Genomic DNA, 20,866 nt, shown 5'->3' on the forward strand with positions numbered 1-20,866 from the left:
CGGCACCTTTTGCTTTTATTTGATAGGACAGCACAAGTATGAAAGGGGGAGAGAGAGAGGGAGTGACATGCAGCAAAGGGCTGAGGCTGGAATCGAACCTGCGGCCACTGCGCCGAGGACACAGCCTCTATACATGGGGCGTCCGCTCTATCCCCCTGCTCATCCTGGACACAAAAGTTTTACAGTTTTCCCGTGCTGTAGCGTACAATTTTGATTGTATTTGTGTCCCCTCCACTGCCACCTGGTGGCCGCTGGAAGTACTTCACCATGTGAAATGGCTCACTCCAGGGTCCAAACTCTGCATGCATTATTGTCCGACTTTCTCACAAATGAACGACCTCTTCATACCAGTACCCCCGACTTACATGGGGGTGCAAGGGCCCTTTCATCACTGCTTGCAGCTTTAATTATATTTGGATTTTCCTTCTGTTAACAATCATCATGTACAATATCAGTATCAGTATACTGAAACGTGCAATATCTATACTTCCCGCTTCTTGTTTTGCACTATCCTCTTTGCTGCTGTAACAATGCAAATTTCCCTGCTGTTGGACTTATAAAGGGTTCTCTCTTATCTCTCCCTTGAAAATAACTTCCCCAAAATTATGCAGGGGTCAAAATGTTAATTGGTCAATTGTCCAGTAGGTTGACACAAACCTTTGTGACAGAGTCCTATGTAGGCTAATGCACTCCTTTCAATTCTAATCTATTAAAATCTCTTCTTTCCTTTGACCAGGAAAGGGATTAAATTGTGATGTCGTGGAAAACACATTCAAACACATAAGAGACTCATTAGGTGCGTCATTCAGGTAGTTAATACTAAAAACACAACCGAATCTGTTTACTGACAAAATAATGGAGATGACTGAATTTTGTAAAAGCATCCATAATAATGTCAGTGTTTGACTTTTAACAAGGTGACTACTCTATACAGTTAAAACCTTCAACTCTAAATAGCTTTTATAGGATTATAATCACACAAATGTCTTTGTCAACGTCATTATTTTGACTGACGTGGTCTGACGTGAAGTCACACTTTTCATTTTCAGCCATCTTCACTTAGGTTTTTATAAAGATATACTACACAGGACTTAAAAAAAACAAAAAAACAACCCCAAAAAGTTTTAACTGACAGCAATGCAGCTCCTCAGTCTCACACTTAATCTACCGGGGTTTGAATTAAGGACGTGTTTTTCGCATGTGCTTACATATTGTTTCTTTTCATTGTCACATAATCGGTCAGCATTCATACACATGAACGCAGTGTGAGCGAGCACAGCAGCGGGTTAAACAGGTCAGTGAGCTCAGACAAACACCTTGACCTTCCCTGATACTCTGAGCTGCTGGTAATGGTTTACACACGATAAGAGTCTTAGGAAGCGGCTGGAGAACTGAACTTTAAAAGCCTAAAGAGATCATGATGTAAAGCCTCACAAGTGACATGGATCAAGGATTATGGCAGCAGGAGGTGGAGGTTTCTGAGGAGGTTTATGTGGGTCATCTATCTCCATAAACAGCACAACACATCACTCTGCTAGCCTTCCTTAAAAGAGCATTTTCTGCTGCAATATTGTGTTATCACATAACCTCCATTTGGTTGCCAAGTAGTCCGATGTTTTAAGGGATTTTTCACAAATAAAAGCACATAGTATTATCACTGTTGCGAAATAAGAAATCCAAACAATCGTAATTGTACAGAGGTCATTACACCATGGAGTCCTGTGAAAACATTCAACTGTTTCAACTTTTTCTACCAAGTGCTTATTACAGCAAAATTATAAAACCATGTACTTTTGCTTTTACTACTACTTTTACAAGTATTTCAGAAAAAAACTCCCATCCCAATGCTCTTGTAAGCCTGCTGTTTTTTTTTCAATTCTAAATGCCAATTATCCTAATTGCTTTTGTCCTCAACCTATTTGAGATGACGTCTTATGTAAAACCCCATTAACCTGCTTTGTTATGATTGTACATCATAGTACAAACACAGTACTAAAGGCTGATAGTTTACAGATTGTTTCTATTGTTTATTAGTGAGTACACATTTAAACAACATCTCTAAGTTTCCTTTTAGATGCAATATTGTTTTTGTCTTCCTCAAGAAAGACTTACTTTAAATATTCTTCAATGAACTCAAAATTCATTTTATTCTTAAAGTCTGTTCACTATCTGCTGCTATCGGTATTCGATTTTAGTTTTAGTTTCAGACAGGTACAGCTGGTCTGGCCTGAAGGGTTTGTTTTTGCACTTCAGTGGAATAAGACTGTTATAGTTTCTCTTTGCAATCAAATATAGTATTTAGAGTAATATTTATTTATTTATTTGTAAAAGTTTTTTTGCTTTTAACAAGTGCCAATATTTTTTTATCCTCTGATTCCTGTGTGTTTTTGTGCTGCTGTGTTTTGACATGTGTTTTTGTGATGCTATCTGTCCCCATTTGTACTTGTGTACAGTGACTGGTGAAAATGTGGAAATAATAACTGTGATGTATAATCAGTAACAAAATCTCAAGACAAGTGGCTGGAAACGGACACAGGTGTGAATAGCAATGTGTCCTGGCTGTCCACTTCTGTCGGTTCACCTAACTGCATTTAAAAACTAAAGTTATATGTCACAGCCAAGCAATGTAGTACAACTCTTCTGCACTTTTCTTTGTCAGTACTTAATTACAAAAATCTTTCAAAATAAAGGGGCAGTTTAGCAAATCACTTGCACACCTTTTGCAGTGCCTAACTGATAGGCAGAGCCGCAGGAACCAATAATTGCTGTTAACTATCGAAGATGTTGTTCAGCACATTAAATGTGTATATCCAACAGTAACTGAGTGTAAGTAAGAGTTCTGTTTACATATGAGATTAGACTTCCATAGTGGTAAATATGTTTCTCAAAGGTCCAGTGTGTACGATTTAGTGACATATTGGTTAAATGTTGTAGAATTGAAAGCCGTATCTTGTGTTTAGCATGTGAGAGAACTACTGTGATTGAAGCGAAAATGCAAATTCACCAAATATCTCAACGCTTATCTAGAGTCAGAGTCTGTGGAGGAAGACCCGCTCCATGTGTAAATAGTAAAGGCTCTTTCTAATGAAGAAAAAAAACACACAACAATTTTTATTTTCTGGTGATTAGAAACAAATGGCCACATTTATAAATATTATATTCTATTTCTGCCAATAAATGCCTTCAAGTCCTGGATCTTGAACTGAAGTTCAGCATTCACCTCAAATCCAATAATGTGTTAAAAAGCCTGATTCTGATGTGAGAGAAAGGAAAATACCCTGCTTTGTGCTGAGATCCACAATCAACAGCCTAGCAGCAGCTTTCCACATCCAAGACTAGCTGCCCCGTCTTCCTCCCAAAGATAACAACACATCCCCCTTTAGCATCCAGTCAATTACAGTTACTGTGGCTCACATACCTATCTCATAGGTATCTGACATGACAGATGGGCTTTACAGTGTCTAGGCTGACAACTCATGCTTACTCCTCTTACCTCTGAAAATCTCAGTGCTTCATCAACACTCATCTGAATTACTGTCTCTAAACAATAACAGATCTCACAGTGACAAAACTGGTAACACTAGTAAAATAGTTGTAAACACAGTCCATTACAATATGAAACATAAAAATGTAACAAAGCTATGGTTTGCAGAAATGCACAATGGCAACTTTTATCCCAGCAATTTAATTGCAAAATTAGGTAATCCTTTCTTGATCCTGATACGATAACTAAAGCAGAGATCATCCATCCTAATACTAACAGAAAGGAGGTTGCCTAAGGACAAATTGAATGTGATTAGCAGTCGTAATAGCACTGATAAGTGGATTGACTGATTCCAAAACAATTTTGTTGCTTCAAGATTTGCTCCCATGGAACCAGTTTGGATATTGGGAGACAAAAATGTTTGTCAATGTGGGTAAACTTTTCCTTTTGACCTGGAGGAGTGTCTCAGTGATGAGATAAGGACATGATACAATTGATAAGGAAATCTTTGAATGGCCTCAGGTCTGGTTTTATTCCAATTAATCAATTAATTTAATTAATTCAATTGACTAAACGTCCGGTCAGAAAGCCCTATAAATGTTCTCTGGTTTGTAATGGACTGCCATTACAATAAAGCAGGAGATGCTGAACTGACCATCCCATGATAAGAAAACTCTGATTTTCCGCATTTACGTTCAGGGCAAAATGAAGCACGGTCGTGTTACGGAGCTTCCGGAGGACTTCTGGATCCCCATACCTCTGGATACAGACAACATCACAGCTTTCAGCCCCTTCCTGATCCCCCAGGACCATCTAGCAAGCTCAGCCACCTACTATGGAATGGCAGCATACATGCTTTTTTTATTCACTGCGGGCACCTCCATCAATGCGCTTACAGTTGCCTGCACCATGCAAAACAAAAAGCTCCGGTCCCACCTCAACTACATCCTGGTGAACTTGGCTGTTGCAAACCTTCTTGTGGCCTGTGTCGGAACCTTTATGGCCGGCTGCGCCTTTGCATCCAGATATTTCATCTTCGGACCACTAGCATGCAAGATTGAAGGTTTTGTGGCAACACTTGGTGGTAAGACAAACACTGAGACACAGATATATAAGATTAGGACACTTTAGTTTTGATAAGCTAAAAAAAAATGTAATTCTACTTTATGTCATTCCAGGGATGGTAAGCCTGTGGTCTCTTGCTGTGATAGCTTTTGAAAGATGGTTGGTCATCTGTAAGCCACTTGGGAACTTTATTTTCAAGCCCGACCATGCCATAGCTTGCTGTGCATTCACCTGGGTGTTCGCACTAATTGCCTCAGTTCCCCCACTGTTCGGATGGAGCAGGTCAGCATTACACACACACCTTTACATTTGCACTGATCGTGATGCAAGGCTGCCATATAGACTCATGCTAATGTGACTATCCCACCAGGTATATCCCAGAAGGCATGCAGTGCTCCTGTGGTCCTGACTGGTACACCACCGACAACAAATATAACAATGAGTCCTATGTGATGTTTCTCTTCTGCTTCTGCTTTGCTGTTCCCCTCGCCACCATTGTCTTCTGCTATACCCAGCTCCTCATCACACTGAAAATGGTGAGGCAAAGTCAGAAATTGGAAACAGAGTTAAAAAAATGTTTTTCTGACTAGTGGTTGCTGTTCGAAAAGGTGTAAACTACTTCTACAAAATGCTAAATTGAACCGTATCTCCTGTGTAATGAGAATATGTGGTTTTAGGACCTCTAAGCATGCAGAAGTTTTTAGACTAAAGTCACCTCTCTCACTCAACAGGCAGCAAAGGCCCAAGCCGAATCTGCCTCCACCCAGAAGGCAGAGCGTGAAGTGACCAGGATGGTGGTTGTCATGGTGCTGGGCTTTCTGGTGTGCTGGATGCCTTACACTACCTTTGCTCTTTGGGTCGTCAACAACCGCGGGCAGCCTTTTGACCTGAGATATGCTTCTATACCTTCTGTCTTTTCCAAGTCCTCTACAGTGTACAACCCAATCATCTATGTTGTCCTCAACAAACAGGTCAGTTGGATGTCCTGTCACACTGGAAGCACATTAAGGTTTTCATGGTTTATGTTATAGTTTAATTTCTTGTCATCTTTCAGTTCCGCTCTTGCATGATGAAAATGCTGGGGATGGGTAGTGGAGAGGATGATGAATCATCGTCAACGTCAGTGACCGAAGTCTCCAAAGTTGGGCCTGCTTAGACTGAACATCAAGACTGTTGACTTCTCTGCCACCTACTCCTGTGAATTGTAAATAACAGTAAATGTACGTGTGTTTTGTCATATGAAAAAATCAGTGCGTTCTCATTCCCAGGGCGTCAAACACGGCAGCATTACCGATGACCGTTTGCATATGATTCCGACACATAAGGCACCCTTAAGCATCTGCACAGAATGTATCAGGCTATCAGCAAACTGCAGACAAAACCTATCCGCTACAATGACGGAGTATGAAGAGCAAAAAAAGTTCCCTTAGGGAAGGGAGAGGAGAGAAAGAAAGAGAAGGTGGATAGGTCAAACAAATATAATACTTTCACCCTGAAAACAACCCTTCGTGTGTTGTGTAAAACCAAAGTCAATGCTGATTTTTTTCTAAAACAACATACGTAGCTGACATCATGCTTATTAACTTTTTAAATAAAGTAAGTCAGAAACGTATTTATTTTAACCCAAACCATATTTTCTAAACTTATCCAGATAGTTTTGTTGCCTGAACCCAAAGTAGTTTTGGTGATGAATCCCACATTTTGTGTGGGCACAGTTTTTTTTATATGACATTCTGCATGAAGCAAGTAAAACCTCACATGCTGTCCCTGCACATCTAAAAATGACGCTAGAGGGGAGCATAGAGGGTCATAGTTTGAGGCTTAGGACCACCAACCAAGCTGCCATACTTGATGAGTTGGAGATGAGAACGTGTTGGAAAAAATATATGAAATGTTGCAATTCAAATAGTAAAGAAATTATAAATAATCTGCGAAGTGAAAATGAATAAAAAAAAAATACAAATATATATATGGTGTCTGTATGTTGTTGTTACTGGAAAACAAACTGGTCACTGGATTGTGACTGTTTACTGTACTTTATATACTACGTTTCTGTACATAAGCATCCTGTTGTCACACAGATATTTGCTGCAGGATGTGTGAGCATGTTACAGAAGTTGTGTCGTTAAAGTAGCTGATAATTTATTTATTGAAAATTTCTAAAAAGTGAATCCGATGACAGTAAAAAATATTTTTGTTGTTCCAGTGAAATCCATGTTAGGTTTTTCCTAGTTTCAAAAAACAGCTGCACAGTCATCAGAGCATTTGTGTTGACATTGCTGTTTTATTTATTATAATGCTGCTTTTAATGTACTGATGCAATTCGACACTTTTATTTTTTAAATTGAAATTCACCCTCTTGTCTCTGTTACATCACCTGTCTCTCTTGATATAATGATGTATAATCTCCTTCTCTGCGGCTGGTTGTTGGCTTGACAAAGTTACTGTGCAGCGAGTCCCTTATGCACTTAAACTGTTGTCTACGTCTTATGCACCCTTTAAGCTCAGGGAAGGAGGCAAAATGCCAAAAGGTAACACAAAGCTTGAGTTAAACCAACAGAGTGGATTACAAAAAGCTACAGCAAGTGAGATTATCAGAATTAACGTTACTGGAAACCGGATTAGCAGGCAAAGACCTACTGCGCTCCTCCTTAAGACAGCAGGATTAACCTGTTCAACTTGGTTTTGATGCAGTCCCAATATGATGCTTTGGGACACATGCAACATTTTTTGCCACCTTATGTTGCATCACCTTTATTCTTAGAATGTAATTATGCAAAAGAAGTTGATCATTTGAGTGCAGAGCTATGCAGAGCTTTGTGATCTGTCCCATGGACACTATTTTCATACAAACTTTAAAAACAACACCTGGAGGAGGATAAACCCAGAAGTTGGGATCTCTGGGAAGTAGGTTATGGTCCTAAGTGTTAGGTGCAACCTGCCTCCCTGACCTTGAAAGAGTAGGTGCAAGTAGCACCCAGCACCACCTCACATTTTCCAGGTAGTAAAAGACGTAGCAGGTGTATGAGCCCGTATGCAGACAATGCTATAGTCTTTATAACAGAACACCCTCTCCCTTCCTTTTTAAACCATCAATCCGTTTTCTAAATTATTTGGGTATAAAGTGAACTGGGCCAAATCAGACACACTTCCTCAGAAATGTTGCCAAATGACAATAACAGTGGCTGTTTCCTTTGAATGTGTGCCAGACATTGTCCTCAACCCTCTGAGCTTTAATGCCAAAGCTCTCTGGCAGTGCCAAACTTTTTCAAAACATCCTGGCTGTAACCTCCTTGGCAGCACAGCCAGAAGGGGAAACCACTTAATGACTTACACCAATTAATGCAAACCCCAATGAATCAGTCGATTATAGAATCAATTAACCTTTTAATGGGGATAAGCAGCATCCTTTGGCCTTTTATAAAAGTCAGTCCTCCACAAAAGAGCATCATGAGACATTAGGGACGCAGAAAACACAGCATTCATGTCTGCCTCTTAAAACTTTTGTTCCTCCTCACTATTGTATGACATAGGCAAAGCAAGAACAAGGAGCAAAAGGGTTAAACCATTGTGATTGTAACTCATATAAAAAGGAATCAATGAGGGCAAATCGTGGCATGGAGCTGCCAGAGGACTTCTGGATACCCGTCGCCCTGGACACCAACAATATCACGGCACTCAGTCCTTTCCTGGTTCCTCAGGACCACCTGGGGGGCACAGGCATCTTCTATGCCATGGCAGGATTCATGTTCTTCCTATTTATGGGTGGCACTTGCATTAACACCCTCACCATTGCATGCACTATTCAATACAAGAAACTGCGGTCCCACCTCAACTACATCCTGGTGAACTTGGCTGTTGCAAACCTTCTTGTGGCCTGTGTCGGCTCTTTCACCGCCTGCTGCTCATTTGCAACAAGATATTTCATCTTCGGACCACTAGCATGCAAGATTGAAGGTTTTGTGGCAACGCTTGGAGGTAAGAATTAAGCTGTACTTTTGTAACAGTAAACTAATTCCACTGGATCATGCCGTTCTACGTGACTTATTTATAATGGTTTGAAAAATGTTTTTAATTGTATGTCTCTGTTGTTTCAGGAATGGTTAGCCTGTGGTCTCTTGCTGTAGTAGCTTTTGAAAGATGGCTGGTTATCTGCAAGCCACTCGGTAACTTTATTTTCAAGCCCGACCATGCCATTGCCTGCTGCGCCTTCACTTGGGTGTTTGCTCTGATTGCCTCAGTTCCCCCACTGGTCGGATGGAGCAGGTCAGCAACACCAACAAACATACACTCTGAATCTCATCACAAAACTGGGAAGCCGGGATGCAAACTTAACACGCTTGTAATAATCTCACCAGGTATATCCCCGAAGGCCTGCAGTGTTCCTGTGGTCCTGACTGGTACACCACCGACAACAAATATAACAACGAGTCCTATGTGATGTTTCTCTTCTGCTTTTGCTTTGCTGTTCCCTTAGCCACCATTGTCTTCTGCTATGCCCAGCTCCTCATCACACTGAAAATGGTAAGGTAAACAAACTGACCTGGCATAAGAATGAAGTGACTGAGGGGACTGTTTAAAATTGCGAGGGCCTAGGTTTCATAAATTAGAATTAAAATCCTAGATAGGCCTTAATAACAAAAACATAAAATAATTTTTTAAAAAAACAAGCAAACATAAATTAGCTTATGATTATTATTCACTTAAGAACGCAGCACTAGCAGAGCACAATACATTTTTTGAACTTCTGAAAGACAGTCAGCAGGTGTAGGTAGGCACACCTGTCATCAAGTGCAGGCACACCTGTCAGCAGGTGCAGGCATGCATTGCAACAGCTGTTTCCAGCTTGCAGCTCTCGCTCTCTTTTTAAAAAGACTACATTTGTGACACTGTTAGTAAACATTTGCAGTGAAATGCATGTCATCCTTTGTTTTAAGCCTAAGTTAATCAGTACAAATCACCTGACTGACTTAGTAGGCTGTATCATCAACAAAGAGGGGGCTCTGCAATTGCCAGTGACACTGCTGGTTTATCAGAAACTTCTTTGACATAACTATTTCTCTTCCTCAACAGGCGGCGAAGGCCCAGGCTGAGTCTGCCTCCACCCAGAAGGCAGAGCGGGAGGTGACCAGGATGGTGGTGGTCATGGTGCTGGGCTTCCTGGTGTGCTGGATGCCGTATGCCTCCTTTGCTCTTTGGGTTGTTAACAATCGTGGGCAGCCTTTTGACCTGAGACTGGCGACTATACCCTCCTGTCTGTCTAAAGCCTCAACAGTCTACAACCCGGTCATCTACGTTCTCCTCAATAAACAGGTCTGTCAAATGTTGTGAACAACACATTTTAAAATGCACTTTGCTTTGTTGCATGAGAGAAACTGATTAAGAACGGCAAACAACAATAACAACCCCCTTATGAGGCCTAAACACACTGAGCTGAAAATGTGCCCAAATTTTCTGTGTATTACACAGGGCTGGGCAATGTGTTTTCTTTATATTGTGATATAAGGCTCGACAATGTCTTTTAAAGACTGCGTTACAATAAAGTGATGTAATTTTCTGAACTTACCAGACTGTTTTAGTTGTTCTATGATTTGCATTTACCTACTTAGCCAATATAACCACATTACTGATGATTATGTATCAGAAATGTGGTACAGTCTCTTTACACTATCAATATTGAGGTAATTGGTAAAAAAAAAAAAAAAAAAATCATATTTGATTCTTTGCATATTGCCCAGCCGTAGTATTACATATGTACGACCACATTCTCTGATGTCAGTCAGTGCAACATTTTGTTACACAATAATTATGAGTGATTGGTTGGGTAAAATCAAATTCCCGTCCCCCACAGAAATCAGTTGGGTTGCAGTGTCAGACTGAGGATGGAAATTGAGTGTAACGAGTTGACAAGTCTGTCTGATATCAGAAAACCTTTAATGTTTAAAATTACCATTTTGCTTACTTTCCTTTCCCCATTATCCTCACACATGACGCTAATAATAGATACCACGCTCTTCTTCTTCAGAAACAATGTGCGCTTTAACTGATTTGATTATCTTTTTTATTCCTTTTCAGTTCCGTTCATGCATGATGGCGATGCTGGGGATGGGTTCACTTGAGGAGGACTCCTCATCACAATCAGTGACTGAAGTCTCCAAAGTTGGACCTGCTTAAACTGAACATAGAGACTTGCTGCTAATGATTGAGAATTGTAAATAACAATAAATGTACGTATGTTTTGTCATACGAAAAAAGATATGCTCTGCTGCTGTTCGAGTGAGAAATAATAAATAATCTGCAATATGAAAAATGAAAATAAAAATATAAACATGTAAAAATAGTGTCTCTATGATTATGCTATTCGCTGGTTTGTACTGTATACAGTTTTCTTTTGGGGGTTTTGTGTTGTACAGCACATAGTAGCTGCAACATGCAAGAGAAATAAAAGAAAATGCATTGTGATGACAGTTGTTACTTTTGTTACTGGTAAAGATTTCAAACTACCACAAAAAGATTATTCAAACCAAAATATTGCAAAATGTATTTTCATGGATCTTTGCAAGGACTTCCAACAACATTTCCAACACTTTTTAAACAATCATTAGATTGTTTTAATATTAGTATTACTTGAAACATGCTCCCAAGTCTTTCTTTTATTAGGGGTGTTGAAATAATTTTAGTTATTGGGCCATATATAACCCAATGTGATTATTCTGATTATGTTCAAGGTTAACAATCACCTCTAAAAGACGAGGGAGGATACCACTAAACAAGTCCAAATTTGCAGTTGCCGCAGCCTTGTAAACTCATGCATCTACATGCGTCCCCTTTTTGCCAGTTGGCTTGAAATATTAAACCTCTGAGACCCAGAGTGACATCACTTTTCTTGTGCTGCTTTCAGAAGCCTTTTACAAGTATTTAAACCTCTGAACAGTGGGAAAATTGTATGATTTCTCTCAAAAACATGGGGAAAAAAAGGCAATGAGCAACTTTGTACAAAATGTTACACAAATTGCAAGAAAAAAAAACATCTTTGAAAAAGTTCGGGGAAAAAATATACTTACATATATACTTATATATTATCACAATAACACATTTAGTGTGTTTTTTAAAGAGTAATTATAAAGTTTAAGCACTTTCCTTTCACTTTTTAAGTCTTTTTTCCTTGCCATGTTTTTTGAAAGACAGCCAGTTTGCCCCAGTTTCAAAGGGTTAAGTCAGTTGTCCTTTGCTTAATGACCAAACTTTCCTTAAAATCATAAAAAGCCTGTGAATCAATTTGGAAGTGATGGGCATTTTTACAACAGGTCACTCCTATTACCACACACCCTGTAGCCAAGTGACATCAACACGAACATACACACAAACACACACACACACGCTTGACCCCCATTAAAAATAACATATCATGCCTGATGTAAACCAGTACAGTCTGGATCACTAGGGCCAAATGCACGCAGTGACCACCTGAACATCACTGATGATGAGCTTACATGGTTTACAAACACAGTGCTACATTCGGTTGTAATGAGATGATCCTTGCCAGTTCTGGTACTGAGCTACTAATCTCTGTTAGCCCAAAGGTGGCACATATTATCATGAGAGTGCGTGATGTGTGTGTACGTACATCAGGACAAGTATGTGTGGTCTGTGAACCAAAGCTTTAAAGCCCCTCCTTGAGCCAATTAAGTTGAGTCTGAGTAATATTCAGAGTTCCTATAAATGCACCCAACAGAATACTCTGTTGTAGGACAGTAAAATATCAAGTGTATCAGGATTATTTAAAATCAGATACAAATTTTTTAAAATTTTAAACATCTTTTTGAAAAGTGCTTGAATTTTTAATTTTATACACAATAAGTCAAAATGAGGGGAATTCGCCCTACAGAGCTCCCAGAGGACTTCTGGATTCCCATCCCTCTGGAAACAAACAACATCACAGCTCTCAGCCCGTACCTGGTTCCCCAGGATCACTTAGGGAGCCTAGGGATATTTTATTCTATGTCAGCGTTTATGTTCTTCCTGTTTGTGGCCGGTACAGGCATCAATATCCTCACTATCGCATGTACTGTTCAATATAAGAAGCTGCGGTCTCATCTGAACTACATCCTGATGAACTTGGCTGTGGCAAACCTCCTCGTCAGCTCTGTGGGCTCCTTCACCTGCTTCTACTGCTTTGCCTTCAGATACATGATTCTTGGTCCGCTGGGGTGCAAGATTGAAGGATTTACAGCAACTGTTGGTGGTAAGGATTTTAATGAATGGAATAAATCCTACTAAAGAAAAAAAAGTGGGGAGATGGAGTGATTGATATCACATTATACCAAAAGGCAAACATTTGTGCTTATGCAACTTTTGATCTATGCAATATTTTGTGCCTATGTTTATTATATTATAACTGCAAGCCTCCTATAAATTGTCTTGCAATCCCATTGTGCTGATTTTATTGTCAGACAAACCACCCTCAAATAACACATTGCCACTTCTTCCTGCAACAAGACAATCTATCATGGATAACTGCGTAGTTTATTCATCAGCATCACAGTATTAATATGCTATTTTTCTCATATGAACATACATAAAAACAGCTCTTAAAGGTTATGTGTAGGGTTTAGGGGCATCTATTGGCAGAGATGGTTTGTAATATCAATAACTATGTTTTCATTAATTTATAATCACCTGACACTAAGAACCGTTGTTTTTTCACCTTATAACCTATTTGGAGCAGGTTCTTTTTCCATGCAGTTCATCAAGTTGTTTCAACAGTAGCCCAGACATATCAAACACTGGCTCTAGACAGGGTCAATCACATTTTTTTGTTTTTGTGTCAGTCATTGTAGTTCTACGACAGCTTGGTACCCATGAAAAATTTCTGCAACCTCATGGAAAGATGCCGCGAAAGCCTACACACTGGACCTTAACTGGCACTTAATTTTTTAATATCAGTAGTCTATTGGATAATTATTTTATTAGATCTTTTCCACAGAAACAACAATTTGCAACTTCAGTGTCTCCGTCTTAAAGCTGCAGTTACAGTCTTAGCCTAAACATATAAAAACAAAATTATATTTGTCTTACGTTAACATCGTTGCTGTTGGGTTCTTGTTGGTTTATGAACTGAAATGTAAATGTTATGCCTCAGTCTCAAATAAATGCTAATCTTTTATCTGCTTGGAAAGCAACATAGAAACCTCAGGCAGAAGACTAGACATGAGTCCTTTTTCTAAACTTAAAACCAGCGTTGCAGCACTTGACATTGGTCGTGGTATCAAAGCCAGTTTTTGAAGGTCTGCATCTGGAACTTATCCACATTTTTACTCAATCTTTTCTTGGTTTTGGACAGACAAAGAGCACTTGTTAGAGTATTGAATACAGATGTTTAAGTCGACTTCAGCTTAGTGTTTGTATTTGTTTGCTAAAGAAAAAGAAAGGAAAATGCTTTCACATTAAATACACTACTGCAATGCCCTTTGATTATTTTACCAAGGCATCTTTCATGATACATTTATAAATACTGCATATGGCAATTTAAGAGGTGAATGAAAAGGATCTTTATTTTCTGGGGTAATTTTTATTGGAATTCAGATGTTTCAGATATTAATCTGTCCTGTCTTGCAGGTATGGTAAGCCTGTGGTCTCTGGCTGTGGTGGCATTTGAGAGATGGCTTGTTGTCTGCAAGCCACTCGGGAACTTCGCCTTCAAGCCTAACCATGCTATAGCTTGCTGTGCACTGACTTGGGTCTTTGCTCTGATTGCTGCAGTTCCTCCTCTGGTTGGATGGAGTAGGTCAGTGAATAAATTCAAAACAGACAGCACTTTTATTTTGTGTTTTTTTTAATAGTTGGTAAAGCAATGAAGATGAGTCTTTATCCAACTGTTTGTATTTGATACCATAATCTTGATGTTAAAAGACCTCTTGTAAGGATAATCATTTATCCAACCACTACACAAGTACTTGCAGCTCACACATGTACAGCAGTGATATTTTCTCCGTGTCTGCAGGTACATCCCAGAGGGCATGCAGTGCTCCTGTGGACCGGACTGGTACACGACTAACAATAAGTACAACAATGAGTCCTATGTGATGTTCCTCTTCTGCTTCTGCTTTTCTGTCCCTTTCTTCACCATCGTTTTCTGCTACTCACAGCTGCTTTTCATGCTGAAAGCGGTAGGCAATATGTTTGGTTTGGGTTGATATGAAAAAAAAGAAGATTTCTCCGTAGCTGCCATCAGGCCAACCGCTTTAATCTACCTTTCCGGTCAACAGGCAGCGAAGGCCCAGGCTGAGTCTGCCTCCACCCAGAAGGCAGAGCGGGAGGTGACCAGGATGGTGATCGTCATGGTGCTGGGCTTCCTGGTGTGCTATCTGCCTTACGCCTCCTTTGCTCTTTGGGTTGTTAACAATCGTGGGCAGCCTTTTGACCTGAGACTGGCGACTATACCCTCCTGTCTGTCTAAAGCCTCCACGGTCTACAATCCTATAATCTACATCTTCCTCAATAAACAGGTTGGTGCCTTGTCAAATATTCACTCAAATGTCAAAGTTATTTTCAGTCAGGAGGGTAACTGATTTCACTCGACTGAACTGTAGTTGTAGTGAATTAAGCAAGCCAATCGCCAGAATAAATATTGGCCTTGTACATTTCTGCAAACAACGGAAATGTAACATTTGTAAGTTTTAATGTAGCAGATATGTTAAAACTTATCGAACCAGCCATCAGAGCCGATCAGCGTTTACTACCTCCATTGTAAAATAAGTGATTATGTTAAGGTACAACACCAACTGGTTACTATTAGAAAATTATAATGTTTTGGGTTAAAATACCTGGTTGTCCTGGTCTCGAACAGTGGTCTGCAGCTTGGCAGATCATAGTATCCACCATCCCCTCCACATCACAATAACAGTGTCCACTCATAGAACTACATCACTTTAAACACGTGATAAAACTGTGTAGTTTGTTGGTGCTGGTTCAAAGATTAGCTGATTTAAACATTTAAACACAGGATCCAGGAAGCCATTTCAACAGTTTATTGTAGGCGTGTTAAATGAAGAGTTGTTTGTTGTTGGATGATTTTTTTCTGTATAGAGATAGGGAAATAATGAAAGAAAATATTACAGCTCTGCATGACATTAAACAAGCAATCCTAATAAATATGGTCATCATTTAACACACGTCATCAATGCATCTACTATGGCATTTTTGTTATCATTACTATTTTTTCTTCTTGACAAAAGATTCAACTCAGGAATCTTGGCAAAAGAAAACACAAAACCATCTGTTAACTTTAAGAAAATTCATTCAGTAGCAACAAAATAAACATCATAAAGGAGAAAGTCCATATTAAACTCACATCAGCTTGGCATGGTTTGGAGGGACAAGAGAGACACGGGCCTGAAAGATGGAGTTACATAATCTTGGGGAGGAGTGGTCTTGTCATGAGTAACAGTCTATGCAGTGATGCAGTAGAGGTAGAGAGTTGGAATTTAACACATTTATATGATACATCTGAAACACACAAATTTAATATATCAGTGATTTGCAGAGATAGAGTGCCAAAATTTGCTGCCAGTGTGGTGCCCTCTAATGGTGGCTTTCAAAAAATACGAAAAGCTTGCTTCAACCTAGCGGAGAACATCTAATAAGAAATTCAAAAAATTAAATTTTGAATTATTTACTAATTTGGATTATATGGACAGTTAAATTGCTGTCATGACTAAGTCACCAGATATATTGTTTCAGTTCAGTCTGTAAAGAGAATGGCCTCAAAGTTCATTATGTTATTAACGTCGAGGCACTTACAGAAAGGCATTTCCCTGACCAACAAATGTAATAACGCTGTTTTTCCCATTCAGTTCCGTCAATGTATACAGAAGATGCTGGGGATGAGTGGAGGAGACGATGAGGAATCATCAACAAGTTCCTCTGTCACTGAAGTCTCTAAAGTTGGACCGGCCTAACTTGCTCACGGCTCATTTTGATGACTTACACATTGTAAATAGCACTGAATGAACAAATATGACAAATGAGATTATATTACTGTTACAGATAAAGAGTTACATGCAAAGAAAAAGGTTTTAGAAAAAGGAAAAACAAATAAATGTCAGCAATGAAATTATCATTTGTGTCTTTACCAGGCTATTAATTCCAGATGTACATCACAAAGTGTATATCTTTTAGTCTTGTATTCTGTCCAAAGATCTTGTTTTCCTCACAAGAAAGGAAGATGTCTAACTTACGTAGGTCACTGGAAACCCATAGTAGTGAGCAAAAGCTTTATTAGGAATCTTTGTAAATGCTTTTGAAAATTTTATTCGTTTTTTTGGGATTCACATGTGTAAATGCAATCTGGAGTCCAATGGAGAATTGATAAACAGCTGACCAACAACTTTACAGCTTATGTCCATGAGACACATTTACTGACAATGTGGGCAAACACTCTGGGATCATATTATCAGATAGATAGGTTTCTGTATGTAATTCAGTATTGGTCCTGTAATTATAGGGCATATGGTCTTGCATCTGTGTATGTTATTCTCTGCTGACGTGCTCGATGGAGCACTGAACACTCTGTAAGCCTGTCAACGTTACTGACTGGAGATAAACATAGGGGAACATTAATTTTTTATTACCATTTGTTATTTCCATGATCAAGGGAAGTTCAGTCAGTATTGTGAACATGAGCTACTCTCTGTCAGTATACAATATATGATAACAGCCTTAGCAACTCCAGACTTTATGCTTGATGACTTCACAAATTTGAGTTGTAGCACTCTACTTTTTAGATTTGGGAGACAGTTGTTCATGTTTACTTATATCTTTGGACTGTCTTAGACAGTAGGAGTGCATAATATGAATTTTGGTGTACTCCCTTTTAGACAGAGAAGCCAAAACAGAAATATGTTTTGGATAAATTTACACTTCATTAAGTTTTTATATACATTAAGTATATAAAAAATGTAGCCTACCATTTCAGAGCGCAAATGTATAAGAACAATTAAGAACACTACAGAACATTCACTCAAAATCATTTCCAATACAAACACTGAAAAAAATTAAAGAAATTGCCACCAAAAGATTTTATGAAGATGAGTGATGAGATCATGAGCTCACTGTTGGCTGAACCATGCAAACTCTTTTATGTCTTTTTAAAGGAAAGTTTTCTTTAAAAATGCTAGAAATACATTTTTGAAAACATATAAAAAGATATAATAAATAGAGAGATATAATAAAAAATAAACAAATAAAATAATGATGAAGTGGAAAAAAATTAAAACATAGATTACTAGGTAGCCTAACATAACAAACATCAAAGTAATAAAATAAAATGAGATTTAAAAAAAAAATGCACGATCAATACTTTCATGTAACATCTTTCATGTATGACGCACTGGGGCCCCTACCTACATAAATCATGGACGCCAGGGGCCGTGCCCACCAACCCTGTGCCCGACCTCCATCAGCTGCCTCCATCGACAGCCTTCTCTGGCAGCCTGTAAGTGTAACCCTCCATTCCTGCTTGTGTTATAACACTAGTATGTTAGTCAACTTAGCCCACAGTTAATTAATTTTAATGTTACTACATTTTGTTTATTGCTGCAACCCTTAATGTGAATTTGCACAATGTCCGTTGGCATTATTTTCATATAACATAGATAATAGTGCTTATATATATAATATTTGCTTAAACCACTGAACTCTGCAAGCTTATGTTTGGGCCGGGTGCCTATATGGTATTGGCTTTTAATTCCTTTCACACAAAACTGTTGCTCAGAAAAGATGGAAATACATTTAAATTATTTATTTAATCTTTTGGACCTGGGAAAATTGGCTTTATTTTATTCAAAAACTTGCGTAGAAGGCAATAACATCAAAAGAAGAAATGACCCAGAGGTTACCAAGAAATTCATGAAAAATACAAGAAAATTACCCAAAAATTATAGTAAATAGACAGATAAATAGATAATAGATATATAGATAAAATAGCTGCATTTGTCTGTCATTGGTAAGTGATAAAAAAAAAACAACAACTATATGAGGGAAGAATCAGCTGGCCCCTAGGTATTTTCACATTATCTAATCCCACCCCCATTCAAAAAGTTAAGACACCCCTAATCTACGATAACAAAGGGTTAAAGGAGACTTCCATTAGCAGAGTGTGCTTCCACTCTACTCTCCCACTTGAGCCTCATCTGTCCATCTGGTGCAGTTGACATTATCTTGCAGCTCTTTTCAACCTGAAAAAAATGTACAATTTTCTTCTGCATTATCAATTAATTCATTAAAATATATACAAAATACAATAAAGGCCTATGTGATATCACTGTGGTGTAAAAAATGTAGACAAGTCAACATTCAGCCTACAGATGGCGCCATACTACCTTGTTCACAGCAGATAGCCTTTGTGCTGAAACCATACAACTGAGTAAATCACTTGAAAATACTGTCCAGGGACATAGTTTCAATGGTTTGATGAGCAATAGTTATGTCCAAGTAACATAAGGCCTATACAATATATTATATGAGATTATTACAAAAAGAGAATATTGGATTATATATTACACCGATTTTTGGATCGAGGTCATCTGTCTAATACAAACACACTGCCTCATACTGAGATTAAATACAGTCTGTCAGTCACTCTTAGAATTAAGAGATTTCAGTATACATATTATATTATTCCACAGCTCCCATGGGGTCAAAGACCGTGTCAGAGCCCTCATAGAAAAGCCTCCTCCTGTCAGTGACCATAGCATTCCTGGTTACATGGGTTGTATACAAATTTTGGTGCAATACTTTTCATATGTATGAACAGTGCATTAGTTAGTTTATGATGCAGTATAGACAGGCCACCATAGAAAGTGCTACCAACTAAGCTGTTAAAAACCTGACACAGAAACACTTGCCTCAGAATTTGTTTCCTGTTTCCAAGTAAACATATGTGGCAACATGTTGTCTGTCTGTCATGCTGCTGAGAAGAGTTGAAAATCAATTAGTCAAATCAACACTTGAGCTATGTTCGAAACCGTCCCCTCATTCACTCACTCACTATTCACTATGTGGTGTGTATTAAATAGTGCACTGTATAGGGAATAACCAAACGAGATTTCGGACACTACGTTGGAATTTTTTTCCCCTGGAAAAACACGACCGCATTGCATTGTGGTAGACGGGAGTTGAATGTAGTGTACATTGTATGTACACTCAAATTTGCTGTGCATTGTGGGCATTTTATAATGCACTATATAGTGAATGAAATTAACAGCACAGAATTCAGACACCACTACAAAATGGCGAACATATTATATAGTGCACTATATTCATGATAGGGGACCGTTTCGGACACAGCTTTGGTAATATAATTGGAATCCACTGCCTCTGGGTTTAAGGCCGTCATGGTTCATCTGTGCTGCAGGGGAAAAGTAAAGGGAAGACAAGAATAATCTGGACATCACAGCACCCCTAAACAACATCTGCATACAAATCTGAGAACAGGATTATTACCTGATGTGAAGTGAACAAGATGAGTAGGATAGGTAGACTCTGTTCACGTCACACCAGTGTAATAAACATGCACGCCACCTGCTATTCAGGGGGCGAGTGTGTACACTGGAGTTTCATACTGTGTTATGGTTGTCATGGAGATTCCCGTTGGTAGTCGGGAGCAAATCAGAGTTCTGCTAGTAGTGAACTTTTACCAACCATGAATAGTTCAGAACTAGCGGAATTCCAGACCTACCCTCGAAACATCACAGCATCACGAGGAAACAGGAATCAAGAGCGGTAAAAAAGTACAAACTAGTGCCAACTACACCTCTCAGATGATATTTAGATATACCTTAAGATACTGAAAACAAAATAGTCACCCCATCGACTTTAGTTAAAGTAATATTACGATATAAACAACTGTCAGAATTTGGTAAAGTACTAATATGAGTAGAGAAATATTTGTAAAAATAGGGAAAATAGAGGAAAACTTTACAGATCTCTTTAGTTGCAGGATCCATCCTCTTCTTGACGTGCGGTCCGTATCCTTCATGGAGTTCTTATCAAATCTGTGAGCCAGCTACTTGAGCAAGAGGTGGACTCGTGAAAAACACAGAATCAACGGATTAAAATAAACCACTACAGCAGCTTTTGTTAACCTCTGCTTTCTCCTGAAGTGAACTGTTGTTCCGGAGAGATTAAGGTGTTACGGAGTGAGCACGCCAGAAGTAATTACTCTATGTTAATCTGTTTTATGGAAGAACTCAAGTTGTCCGTATAATCTGCTTTAGTCTGCTGGGACATGAGAAATCTTCACCTGGGTCAAACAGG

General features: G+C 38.8%; 3 protein-coding genes across 3 annotated transcripts; all 3 read left to right on the plus strand.

Moving 5' to 3' along the window:
- Positions 1–4,157: 4,157 nt before the first annotated feature.
- On the plus strand, positions 4,158–6,079 carry LOC121955507 (blue-sensitive opsin-like). The gene is made up of 5 exons (XM_042503504.1): positions 4,158–4,568; positions 4,663–4,831; positions 4,920–5,085; positions 5,281–5,520; positions 5,604–6,079. Exons 1-5 carry the CDS (start codon positions 4,190–4,192, stop codon positions 5,703–5,705), a joined length of 1,056 nt encoding a protein of 351 aa, XP_042359438.1. The 5' UTR covers positions 4,158–4,189; the 3' UTR covers positions 5,706–6,079.
- A 2,069-nt stretch (positions 6,080–8,148) lies between these two features.
- On the plus strand, positions 8,149–10,723 carry LOC121955527 (blue-sensitive opsin-like). The gene is made up of 5 exons (XM_042503528.1): positions 8,149–8,527; positions 8,647–8,815; positions 8,908–9,073; positions 9,623–9,862; positions 10,625–10,723. Exons 1-5 carry the CDS (start codon positions 8,149–8,151, stop codon positions 10,721–10,723), a joined length of 1,053 nt encoding a protein of 350 aa, XP_042359462.1.
- A 1,692-nt stretch (positions 10,724–12,415) lies between these two features.
- LOC121955517 (blue-sensitive opsin-like) lies at positions 12,416–16,599 on the plus strand. The gene is made up of 5 exons (XM_042503516.1): positions 12,416–12,794; positions 14,168–14,336; positions 14,553–14,718; positions 14,818–15,057; positions 16,405–16,599. Exons 1-5 carry the CDS (start codon positions 12,416–12,418, stop codon positions 16,507–16,509), a joined length of 1,059 nt encoding a protein of 352 aa, XP_042359450.1. The 3' UTR covers positions 16,510–16,599.
- The last annotated feature ends 4,267 nt before the right edge of the window (positions 16,600–20,866 follow it).

This window comes from Plectropomus leopardus, chromosome 2, assembly GCF_008729295.1.
Source record: "Plectropomus leopardus isolate mb chromosome 2, YSFRI_Pleo_2.0, whole genome shotgun sequence".
NCBI classification, from domain to species: Eukaryota; Metazoa; Chordata; class Actinopteri; order Perciformes; family Serranidae; genus Plectropomus; species Plectropomus leopardus.